We start from the raw sequence: 12,987 nt of genomic DNA, 5'->3' as shown, positions 1-12,987 counted from the left end.
TCTAAGTTGTTTAGAAACACACACACACACACACACACACCATCTTTGTAAGACTCTCCTTTTTCACCACGCCCACTTATCGTATCCGCTATTACTAATATCTTGGTCCGCCGCCTAGTCAAGCAATCACACTGAATATGAAGCACGTAGAAACAAATTTTTGGCAATGACTTTTTCAGTCGCAGACTCGAATCAGCAACTTGCCCAAGACAATTTCTTACAATTCTGCTCAACTGTTGATCAACAGTTGATCTAAAGTACGCAAAGCAAGCTAGGAAATCTTTGTGTAGCTCGCCTGCCTGACCACGCCCACTTAGCCGGTCCAACTTCACTTATATCTCGGTCCGCCGCCTATTCAAGTTGCCACACAAAATTTGGTAGACATCCATTAAAATTTTTGGCATGTAATTTTCACACTCGATCAGTTGAAAAACCTACAAAAAGTGATCAACTGTTGAGTAATAGTTGAGTGGATGTCGAACTGTTGAGTAGCATTTCATTAGAAGCAAACACACACATCTGAACATGCATTTCTCAGTTAGGAATTCTTCGTTAAGTTCTTCTGCTTGACCACGCCCACTTAACTCTTCCGCCCACTCTAATTTATCGGACCGCCGCCTAGTCAGACTTAAACACTGAATATGGCGCTGATATAGTCAAATTTTTGGCATCGACTTTTTCAGTCATATTAAAATCAATGTCCAGCCGCTCAGCCTTTTAGTTCTGCTCAACTGTTAAGCAATAGTCACAACTGTTAAGCAACAGTTGATCAAAACCATCTTAGTTTGGCTGAGCAATCTTTGTGAAGCTCGCCTGCCTGACCACGCCCACTTAGCTAATCCGCATATTCTATTTTCTTGGTCCGCCGCCTAGTTAAACACATAAACATGCAAATCTGAAATTTTTGGTAAGTCATTTTCTCACATGATTGCTTAAAAAACAATGACCTGCAATTCTCTTAGGTTCTGCGCAACTATTTAGGAAGAGTTAGAACCGTTTAGCAACAGTTGATTAAAAACATACTAAGTAAGTTCGGGGCAATCTATATGATCATGTATGGTCATCTGTCTGACCACGCCCACTTAGTTGATCCGCCTTCACTAATATCTCGATCCACAATTGACAAACTTACAATAAAATTTTGGCAATGATTTTTTCACACTTTTAAACAAATCATTTACCAGCTGCTTACTCTGATCAACTGCTTAAACGCGCACTTAATCAAGTTTGGCAATCTTTGAGAAGCCCTACTGCTGGACCACGCCCACTTATCACTGCCGCCCACATGAATTTCTTGGTCCGCTGCTTAGTTAAGCATACACTCAGCATGTGAAACGCAAGCATGCAAAATTTTTGCAAGCACTTTTCATTACTTTGAGCTTACTTTAATAATGACTTAACACATATCGCTGCATGTCTTTATGCAAGACTAGTATATTATATATAATATATATACGTATATTATAATCTGCGTGTTTTTGACATTCACAATGAAAAGTTCTACATAACTTTATGGCTATATTAAAAAATTTAATTTCGTTGTAGAGAACCTTATTGACCAAATAGTTTTATGTAGACAATAGCTAAAGATAACTTTATTGAAAAATCGACCCTTTATTCAAAATTATAACTATAATTGGGTTGTCTCTAGAGATAGTTGGAATCAGCCAATAGAATAAAAAAAAAGTTGAGCCCGAATTCGCAATATAAATTAATGTATAATATTATACTATATGTGTTTATCCTAAAATTTTCTGCTGAAGACATTCCTTTTCTTTTTTTTATACAGAAATTTTTGGTCTTTTAAACATATTTGCAAAACAAGTTAAATTCTATTTTCTATATATTGATTTCTGCTCCTTTGTTAATTTTTAGTTAGTTAGCATAAATAAATGCAATATTAAGTTTAATACTTACTCGCATAGTTCAATTAGTTGGCTAATTAACTGCCTAACTAGGTCAGTTTAATCTTTGAACTTCAGTTATCGCAACTCGGGATCATTCGTTAAGCATTGAATTTAAGCGCAGCGCTCTAATAAGCGTAACTACATTTGATACGTGGAGTGGGGGGGAGTGGAGTGGGGGGGGAGGCCAGTGGGAAAGGCCATTTAATAAATAACTTTGGCACGCGTATGAGTTGCATTTGAAGTTCATTTTTGCCCATGCTATTTTCATAAACTCGCCAGGGGTTGGCTTTTTTTTTTTGCTTTGCTTTGCTTTGAATGTGGGATGCTGCTGCTTTAAGCAATGTGTAAACGCCCTAAAGGGTTAAGCATTGTGTCTTTAAATAACTTGATAAACTCATCGGGTGTTTCTCCTCTCCTGCCGCTGCTGCCGCTGCTGCCGCTGCTGCTGCTGTTCATGCAAAAACGAAATGATTTAGTACATATAATCAAACATGCAGACAGACAGACAAATTTGCACAGTCACAGTGAACCGTTGAAGCAACCCGTGGGGGAGGCCTACAGCTCAATTTGGCTGGCAAAAAGGAAAATTTTAAAGTCATCGTCCTTGCTTGTCCGTGGCCCTGACAGTGTATCGATTCGAAGGGGATTGAGTTGGGCTGTGCTTTGCGAGTTGTGAACTCAACTCGAAGCGGAGGTGGTTTAGGAGGGGGGCGATATGTCGCTGCCCCCCAAGGACATATTACAGCATTGATTCAATTTCATGTCAATTTACGTGTCAATGCGACACTAATACGCCAAGGGTCGTGAAGAAGGCTGTGTCGATGCTGTTGCTGTTGCTGTTGCTGCTGCTGGGGTGACCCCTGACCTCGGGCTGACATGTGGCACGACTCGATTTGCGAGGGTGGGGGGGCAAGGTGTAGGTTTAAAATTATTTATAACATTTGCGAAAATATGTTTGCCAAATGCCAACAACAACAACAACAACATCGTCTCGCTTGTCGTTTTGCAATTTCTTTTTGGCGCGCCCGAGAATGTATGCTACATTTTTTTTTACTCCCTTTCCTTTTCTTGCTCACGCACTTTTTTTTTTTTGTAATAACTTGCGGCCTGTTACGTATCGGCCATATGCTTATGCGCGCATGTGTGTGTGTGTGTGTGTGTGTGTGGGCGTGTGTGGAATGTGTTACGGCCGCCCTTCTTCGCCCTTTGTGCGTCCTCCTTCTCCTCCTTCGGAGGCAATTCCCCAACCAACGCACATTCGCATGTGTTGACAACACTTGTGTAACGGTAAATTTGTGCGTATTGTGCGTGTACAGAAGGCGGGGAATAAAGCTGAAACGTGAGAGGGAACGGGAACGGGAACGGGAATGGAGACGGGAACTGAGACAGCGACTCAAAATTGGGGTGTTGTCAACCTCTTGGCGTGCCTTACAAAATAGCAGCAAATTTGCCAAAACAATTTGCAAATCTACAACAAATATGTGTAAATACTGATATGACAGACACTTGACAACAACTTTGCCATAGAAATTGATAAAGACACTGAAAAGAAAGAGAGTGTGGCGAGGGGAAGCCAAGGGGAGACAGCTACTTATTTATGTAAATTTGAAAATGGGAAAGTGAACGAAAAAAAAGGGAGCTCACCTGTGGCAGAGTTTGGAACAAATAAATAGACTAACTGCTGACAGGTTTTAGTGGCATTGATACGAGTTCAAATAAATTAATCGACATACAAACAAATTAATTCTTTATATACTATATATAAACTAAAAACTTGAATGAAATTTTACATTTTAGATTAGATAATGCTAAAATTAAAGAATTGCATGGTTCATTATAGACTATAATATAAAAAATTGAGAATCATTAATTAAAAAAGAAAATTTGCAAATTCAAAAGCTTCTTTATTGTTTAAGTGTAGTATTTTAGATATTGAGCCAACATAAAATAAATAAAAAATGTTAATGGCTCAATGTCATTTATTACACATATTATTTTGATTTGCATTTCAATTTGTAAAAGTAAAATATATAAAAATTTAAATAATATATATTGTAAAATATATATTTTACATTATCAATATTTTTAATTTAAATTGTAAACTTTAAATATATACAAAATAAAATATGTGATAAATGGCATACTTTGTATGAATGCCTTAAGAAAGCCATTTGCAGTCAGTTGCTTATTTAGCTAATAAGAAATTTGCAACTCTTCAAATGAGCCTTATAATTTAAATTTAATATTTTTTGAATTAGTATTGCAGTAATAAATTATATATAGTTGTGAATTTGTTTTAAATTGTTGTTATTATTATAATATTAAATTGTGAATAAGTTTTACGCAACAATTTGAAAATTCTGATCCGCTAACGATTCTATTAATTGTTTTTCGATTGCAGCTCTTAAGCAGCATTAAAGCGAGACTTCTTTAATATTAAAGTGCGATAATATTAAAGTAAGCTTATCTGAAGATGTATAATATAATGATTTCGAAGAGATTAGGCAACCTTAAGTTGGTCTAAAGTGCACAATTAATTTGATTGAGTAGACAGCGTGTTGTTCATTGGTTTCGTTGGTGAGCTTAAATGGCTAATTAGCTGCGAGTTTCAAGTTACAAGCGCACAACTTAAAGTTGTTGACAACGGGGCACAAAATCAATGGAGCTTAGCATCGCAAAGATGTTATTGTTTTTATGCTTCAAATTTTGAAACTGCAGCTTTGCTGCTCTCGCTTTTGGGTTTCTGCAGCCGCAATCCAAGCACTTTTCCTGATATTTCAATAACAACTTAAAACGCAAAAAAAAAAAACAAAAAAAAAAAAAAACAACAACAAAAAAGACGAAATTCAAAAAACAAATTTACCGCAAAAGTGCGCAACAAAAGTAACCAGCAAGCAGCTTTTGGCAGCCACACACACACATCGTATTCTATTCTGTTCTATTCTGTTGTATTGTGTTCTTTTCCGCGCTGAAAAGTAGGCAACATAAATGTGCCGTTGCTTCTGCTGCTGCTTTCGTTATTGCCGTCGCTGTCAGCGTCGCAAACTCTTCGTCGTCGTTAGCATTCGGCGCAGGCGTCAACTGTGAGCACTCGCTCTCTCTCTCACTCTCTCTCTCTCGCGCTCTCTCTCTTTGAGTGAGTTTCATTGAGCATTGAGTCGAGTGCTTTTGGACAACCAAAAATATATACTTTAAAGATTTCCCCTGATTCGCTGGTCGCACTCTCTGTCTCTCAAAGCGAGCAAGCATGTGCTACTCAGTGTGTGTGTGTGTGTGTGTGTGTGTGCGTGTGTGTGTGTGTGAGTGTGTGGGAGGGGGAGGAGTGGAATTTCTGCCCAGCCACCCATCAAACACATTGTGGTGAGTTAGATGATGCCGGCTTGCTACGACTTTCTACTCTTTATATAATTTTTGTTGTTGCTCTTGTTATTGTTGTTGCTGTTGTTGTTGCTGTTGTTGTTGTTCTTCCAAGACAGCGTCTTGTGGTGAGAAATTGTTGCGCGCTGTTGAGTTCTTTTTTGTATTTTTGTGTTTCACTTGACTTCGCTTCGCTTTCCTTTCACGTTGCTTGAGCGCCTTTCGTTTTCATTGCGGCCACTTTTCGGTTTTTTTTTGTTTTTTTGTGTTTTGGGGGTGGGGCATCATTTGGGGCTGCACGGCGGCGACTGCAAAATGCCGTCGGAAAAACAGACCAGAAGTGGCACAACATTTACCGACGGCAAACTCGTGTGTATTCGCGTGTGATTTCTTACAACGATAGTTGTAGCAATAAATAGCTGAATATATGTATTTCATTTTAGTGCTCGTTATATTGTTAAATCAAACAATTGCAGGGCAATCGGTTGGCTCATCTCCTCCACCTCACCTCAAACTGTCGCCTCATGCCGCATTGTGGTGCCAAAAAAAATAAAAAAAGAAAGGAAGCCAAAGAAAGCAAAACAAAACAAAGCAAAACAAAACAAAAGAAAAAAGAAAAGAACGCGTGGGAAGTTGGACTCATGAAAGCTTTTTGTGGCGCACCAATGGCACCGCGTTATGCTCCGCCACACATTCACACACACACACACACATGTACATATATATGTATATAGATATATAGAGAATACGCTCACTCATGCATGGGGGCAGGGCCATGGACGCCACCACACACACAGCTCACCACACCTGCCCCCGCTCTCGCTCTCGCTACTCCTCCCTCCTCAACTAGCCCAGACGAGAACATCCGACTCGACGAATACCGTTACGTGGCGTCGCATGCCGAAGAAAGCCCGACCCTAAACTGACACCAAGCGCGGCTAACCCTTTATCGCACATAGGGTTTCCTTACAGGACCGCATATTTAGGTTTTTGTTATGGGGTTTCACTGTCGCCATCCTTGGTACGCCTTTGTGCGGTCTCTCTCTCTCTCTCTCACTCTCTTGCTCTCACTCTCACTCTCAATAGCTGCGGCTCGCTCTGGCCATATGTGTATAGTTTGGGTTACCAAAATCGACGTGATGTTATATTATATGGAAACACAATTTGCTCAATGTCTGCCAACGTCGTCGCTGTCGCTGCCGCTGCCTCTGCCGCTTCTGCCGCTTCCGCCGCATCGTCGAAGTCGTCATCATCATCATCGTTGTTGTTGCTGCCTTTGCTTCACCGTCGGGTGCTTCAAGTAGCACACTCGATGGCGTGGGCGTGTCTGTGATAGTTTGCTGAGCTTCTGATCTTCGCAGTTTTGTGGGCTGTTACTGCTGCCATTTTGTGTGACACAACTCTAAAGCCCAACTATAAAATTTACCCATGTACCCAAGCAACACACGAAAGTACATAGCACACACACACACACACACACATACATCCTTACCTACACATATACCATATAATATATCAGTTTCTGTGCTACAGCTAGAAGCATTCTCTCATTACCTATAATGCACATAAAAAACAGACCCCAAGCACTATAATGAGCCAAAACGTGCAGGGTTTGGACTAAAAAGAAATTGCACACTAAGTGCTTAAAGTCCCTAAATTGTTTGCAAATTTAACTTTCATTTCGTAAATGATGCTCAAACAGAAAACTAAATTAATTAAAAAAGTCATACAAATTGAAATAAAAATATATACATATATTAGCTTTATCAAAATTCAAAAAATCATTTCATTATAAAATAAATCTAATTATGAATTTGTGTATGACATAAATAAAATTTATTTATGAAAATACTTAATGTTTAAAGCATTACTCTCAACAGAAAAAGCTAATCTTCACCTTTTGAACCTTCTTTTAAAGTATCTGAAGCGTATTAAAATAAGAAGCATGAAAATATAGTAGATAAAAATAATAATGTATGATAGGCTTATAAAGATTTATGAAACGAGTTTCTAGTAAAATTAAAAATAATTGTCATTAAGTTAATGGCAATCATCACTATAATTCATATAATATATAAATTACCAAGATTTATTAATAGATTTCTTATTTATTCATTTGTAAATCTTCTTCAAAATTTTAAATAATGTATTTGTAGCTCATGATATAATAGCCATAAAAATAGAAAAATTGTAGCAGAAATATATTAGCTCTATTTAATTTCAACAAATTCAACATTGAGGTTCTTTTAATCTATGCTAAAAACTTTCAAAACCCTTGTAAAATTAATAAGTCGCGAGACTTACTATATCATAAAGTACTTTAAATATTAATTTAACGTTTTTATTACATTAACAAAAGTAGTTAATTTTTGTATTTTATTTTATTATTTATGTAATGTATTTTGTAATACGATGTTTTTATTAAACATTGAATTCTTTTATTTCTAAGATTTGGATTACATTTAATACCAAAAACTTATTGTTAAATGCATTCTTTATAAGAGAATGCGACGACATAGATTTCAATTCGTTGTCGCATGCTGCGTATACTTAATGCGAGCCAACATGTGTCAAGTTTTGATTTAACGATGCTCTGCTAAAGAAATCGCGTGTCTTTTGTACGCTTACGCGTTCGAAATTTGAAAGCACACATATTGTGTAGCACAACACTAAGGACATTCATAACTGAAAATCCTTTCGCTGTTGTTGTTTTTGTGTGCCTTTGTTGCTGCAAGTGTTGCGAGTGTTCTTCATCAAGATGCCAGACTTGCAAAGTGATGATCCACACACACACACACACACGCGCATTGTTGTTTGACCTAAATAGAAGTTGGCTGTACTTTTGAATAAGACTAAGACAAAGATAAAGAAGAAGAAGAAGTGTCATATCTCTGTTGCAAATTGTAGTTGTAGTTGTAGTTGTAGTTGTAGTTGTAGTTGTAGTTGTAGTTGTAGTTGTACTTATGTAACTATGTCAGGCGATGAAAATAATGCAGCATGCCAATCAAGTAATGCAGCCAAGATACAAGTTACAAGCACTTCCAATGTCTTGTGTCTATAAATGTGCCTCAGTCTGAAGTCTGAAGTCGAAAGTCTGGAGCCGAAACTAGGAGTCTGAGTCTGAGTCTGAGACTCGCTCTCACACTCACACTCACACACAGACACACACACATTCACATATATATGTACGTTGAAGAGTCTATATCTATCCCCTTGGCCTATCTGACTGGTTGGTCTGGTTGGTTCGTTGGTTGGTTGTTGGTGTCACATTTTCGGTGAAATTTTGGTTGCAAACTTTGGCAAAACTTGGCCAAGTATTTGGCCTCAAGTGCGACAGAGCGAGCCAGCAGCACACCGTGAGTGTGTGTGCGAATGAGAGCGAGAGAGTGAGAGAGATAGAGACGGAGTGATTGCAGTTGAGAGCGCGCATGTGGGTGGCGTTAGTGTGTGTGTGTGTGTGTGTGTGCGTTGTGGTCGGTCTTCGTCTTCGAATGTGCGAGCAGCGAGAGGAGCTAAGCGAGACTCGAGATTCTCTCAAATGTTTTGTTGCCTTGGCGTTTTCTTAAGTGCGACTCACACACACACACACACAGTGACAACAATGAGTCAACTGCTGCGCTGCTTTTGCAACGTCGTCTTCGTCGTCGTCGACCGCGTAGTATGTGCGACTGCGGCCTGGCATTTGAGGCTGTTTGTTGCCTGCAAGAAGCAGTCAGCATTCCTCTCCTCTTCTCTCTTCTCTGTCGCAGTCTGAATGCTTCCTTCGCCTTTGCCCACAAAATGTGGGCTGCCACTTGATAGCGGCAACGCTCTAGCTACAGCTCTAGCTGCAGCTCCATCAAAAGAGATGGCGTCCAGACGACGACGACGGAGCAACGACATCGGCGACTGGGATAATTTTAATGAATTTATTTAGGAGTTTGCCTTGAGCTCGCCTTCTGCCTTCTGCCTCGCTGCCTCGCTGCCTCGCTGCCAGATTTGCCAGCCACTGCCTGTCTGGCTCTCCTCTGTCCGTCTGACTGTCCGTCCGTCTCTCCGTCTCTACGTCTGTCTGTCTGTCTGTCCGCTTTAGAAGGTGGAGCTCGCTTTGGGCGTGCACATACACAGACCCAAGAAAGACAACAGAGGGGAGAAGTGGGGAGGCGCAGTGAAAGATGCATTTACATAAGCAGCAATATGGCGGCTTGTTGATCATATGATGGCTGCGCAACAAACCAGACAGAGACAGCTAGAGAGAGAGAGAGAGAGAGCGAGCTAGAAAGCTGCTGGTTAGTGGGCAGAAATTTTGCCCCAATGTTGTTTTGCAGCGACCAAAATGTGCGGCAACGTTTTTGGTCTTGCACAGTGGGCTATATGTGGTTTGGTCGGGGCTACTGCTTCTTCGGCTTTTTCGACGTCTGAGTTCTGTGTTCTGTATTCTGTGTTCTGTATTCTGTGTGTGCCTTGGCATTGGACTTGGACTCATAGTTGCCAGCAGCTTATGTGCAGCGTTTTTTTTCATTGCTTTTTTTATTCCAGACTTCTTTGAGCACAACATTTTTCTCAAGCCCAAAACGAGCTAATAATCGATATTTACTTGAGCTTATTTAATTGCTTTTATTTAAATTCTACACAATAAGAATGAATGAATGAGGAATTTCATGCAGATTTCGATAGATTTAAATTAATAAATTTGCTTTATAAATTTCGAAATCAAGAGAAATACATATTTAAATAGGTTTTATTTTTAATAACATAATACTATATTTTGAATGTAGTACTACATTGATATACCGAACATAATCTTCGGTATATTTTAATACTTTTGGTATATTATTTGGTATATTTGAAGAATAATATCACACGGTTTTCTTTTATTTCATAGTCAAGCACACTTGACTGTAGCTTTTTTACTTTACTAACAAATAACAACGACATAAGGAAATCTCTTTTTATTTGCATTGCATGTGCAAAATTCTTTTGCATTATCTTCATTGCATACATAATCTTTGTACAAAGCGCACATAATTGTAACAATTAACCTAATTAACTTTGCTTTTAAAGGCAAATGTGGCAGCAAAGGCATCTGCAATGCACAAAATTTGTAGTAGACATTAATAGAGCTGAATATCACAAAAGAATTACACGTTTAATGACTGCTTTGCTTTGTAGTTTTTGCAGTTAAAGACAATATTTTATTTAGGGTTAAAGTTGCGCAGTTGCAAGAAAATGCAAAGACAAAGTTTTCATCGTTTTTCGCTATGACTTCTTGGATGTTCATTTTTGTTTTCATTTACATTTCGATCACTTTTAGACTGCTTATCGAAATTTCATGTTAATAATATTACTTTTTAAGCATTGTATTGAAGTGTGGAATGTCTGGATAACTTATTCGACTTATTAAGTGAAGAAATTGTTTACTTTCTTCGTTTAGCGATTTCTTTGCTGATCGTAATTGAGAATACTAAACTGGAGATGGATTTATTGTCTGAATATTTAATATAAGAAATTCCTTTAAACCTTGTATAAAACTATAACTTATTTGCTGTTTATCGAAGTATAGTTTGAGGCAAAGTGATACGATTTATAAAGTAATGCATTATATTTTCGCTTTTTTCACTTGCAGGCTTCGCACATCATTTGGTGGGGATGCACAGTCACCTGCATGCGCCGGATTGGCGAGCTCACATGGCGTTGGGCGGACGCCCTGGATTTCCAGCCGCGCCCTTTTTCGCCCATCACCATGGCGCCAGCTTTCCAGCAGCTGGCGGACTGCGTGGCTTGAGCGGTAAGTGTGCGATCTTCGTTGTTTGCAACTTGCAAGGTTAAAATCAAACTAACGAACACTTCCCTGCATAATCAGCAGACAATCAGCAGCAACTGGCGACTGTGGGCGCGGCGCATAGCACAACGAGTCCTGAGGGATCGCCGACGACGACAACGACGACGAGTGCGACGCTGAGCGCGTTTGTGCAGCCGGCCGCAGCATGTAGTATGAGTGCGGGCAGCTCGCCGCCGCTGACGTTGACGAGCATGCAGCATCACGACAATAACAACAACAGTAGCCACAACAACAACAGCAACAGCAACATCGATGCGGGCTTCGAGAGCGACAGCATCTCGGTGACGGGATCACCACGAAAAAGCATCAGCTCGCTGACACACGACGATGAGGAGGAAGCTGATCCCGATCCCGATCCAGATCCCGAGACGGAGACGGAAACTCGCCGCACTCGCAGTCGGAGTCGCAGTCCGACGCTGCTCAGCGCCGATGCCAGCAGCGTGGCAACGCTAACGGACCCAACTCCAGGCAGCGGCGGTGCTTTTACGGCGCTGATACAGCGCAGCAAGAATCCCACGGAACTGTTTGGCGGCTTTGCGGCCGCCAGCGCTGGGCATTTTGCACCGGCTGGCCACAGTTTCAATCCCGCTCTGGCGGCTCAGCTCTTTCTGCAGAGTCCGCTGCTGCCGCAGTCCAGTCAATGGCTCTACACTCAACTCTATGGCAGCTACAGCGAGCTGCCTTGGCTGCGCACAGCTGCCGTTGCCGCAGCCGCCAGTTCAGCTCCCCAGCAACAGCAGCAGCAACAACAACAGCAGCAACAGCAGCAGCAGGAGGCAGCTGCTCATGCAGTGGCATCCACTGATGCCGATGGCGTTAATCTGATCAAGCGTTGCGTCACGCTGATCACACACAATCCACCGGATGCCGAGAATGCCAATCCGAATGCCTCGCCGCCCGTTAGCTCCACACGACGGTCGCCTTCACCTGTGGAGACGATCGATTTGGATGATGTGAGCACCACATCACGTTCGGCCAGCGGATCCAGCGGTGCTGGCGGTCCAATACGCAATCGTACGCCCAAGCCGACGGCTGATGTCTGGCGTCCCTACTAGCGGCTGGCCGCCGCCTTGCTGGGCAGTTGTCTGGCGGCGCAGGGGGCGGGAGAAGTGCCCATGGACACCCAGGGGACACTCAAGTAGGCCACTTGTGAAGGGTTGCTCAAGCAGTACGCTATCTCGCTTAAGGGCAACAGCAAACAAATTGATTGGCAATTAAGCAGACAAACGTAAAAATGTTCACTGATTTCATTTCAATATGCATTTCTGTTAGGCAAGTGCAATTTGCAACTAAGTGCAACACAGTGTGGCCACTAAATGAATTTGTTGCATCAACTGCAAAAAAAGATTGAAAGTTAAGCGTTTCACATTGTTTTTAAAATGCATTTTAGTAAAGCGAGTCAAATATGCAACAAAGTGGAACACAGTGAGGCGATTAAATCAATTTGTTGCGAGCCATTTATGTAATTCATTGTTTATTAAAAAAAAATTCGAATTTATAAAGCATAACACAATGAAATGCAATTGCAGAAAAGTCATTTATTTATACAATTTGTGGCCGTTAAGCATTAATGTCACTCAATATTCATTAAAAACACTTCAAATTTATGAAGAATAACAAAATGAAATGCAATTGCAGAAAAGTTTTTCTTTTAGACAATTTGTACTGTTCTTCTTTTTTTTATAAGATTTGCAAAAACTAAAAACTCAAATTTATAACAATTTTAATTGAGATTTAACAAACCACAAAGCAAAACCCAAAACTTCGTTGAGCAACCCTAAGCATGGAATAACTTGAACAAGAATTTTTTTTTTCTAAGTTTAGCGGATCACATATCGAATTTAAATCAATTAGCATTGCCCAATAAGTAAATAATAATAGTTCTTGATTCGGCATTCGTTG

The 12,987-nt window shown here is 40.3% G+C and overlaps 1 protein-coding gene across 1 annotated transcript in view; it reads left to right on the top strand.

Annotated features, from left to right (window-relative positions):
- Nucleotides 1–12,637, top strand: part of LOC133849261 (uncharacterized) — a 42,188-nt gene extending 29,551 nt beyond the window's left edge. The window contains exons 5-6 of the mRNA XM_062285200.1: nt 10,870–11,031; nt 11,107–12,637. Of these exons, the coding sequence (XP_062141184.1) occupies nt 10,870–11,031; nt 11,107–12,140 (1,196 nt within the window). The 3' untranslated portion in view covers nt 12,141–12,637. The remainder of the gene's footprint in view (nt 1–10,869; nt 11,032–11,106) is intronic.
- The last annotated feature ends 350 nt before the right edge of the window (nt 12,638–12,987 follow it).

Source organism: Drosophila sulfurigaster, chromosome X (genome assembly GCF_023558435.1).
Source record: "Drosophila sulfurigaster albostrigata strain 15112-1811.04 chromosome X, ASM2355843v2, whole genome shotgun sequence".
Classification (NCBI taxonomy): Eukaryota; Metazoa; Arthropoda; class Insecta; order Diptera; family Drosophilidae; genus Drosophila; species Drosophila sulfurigaster.
Note: the sequence above shows the minus strand (reverse complement) of the source record. Positions and strands in the feature narration are given on the sequence as shown.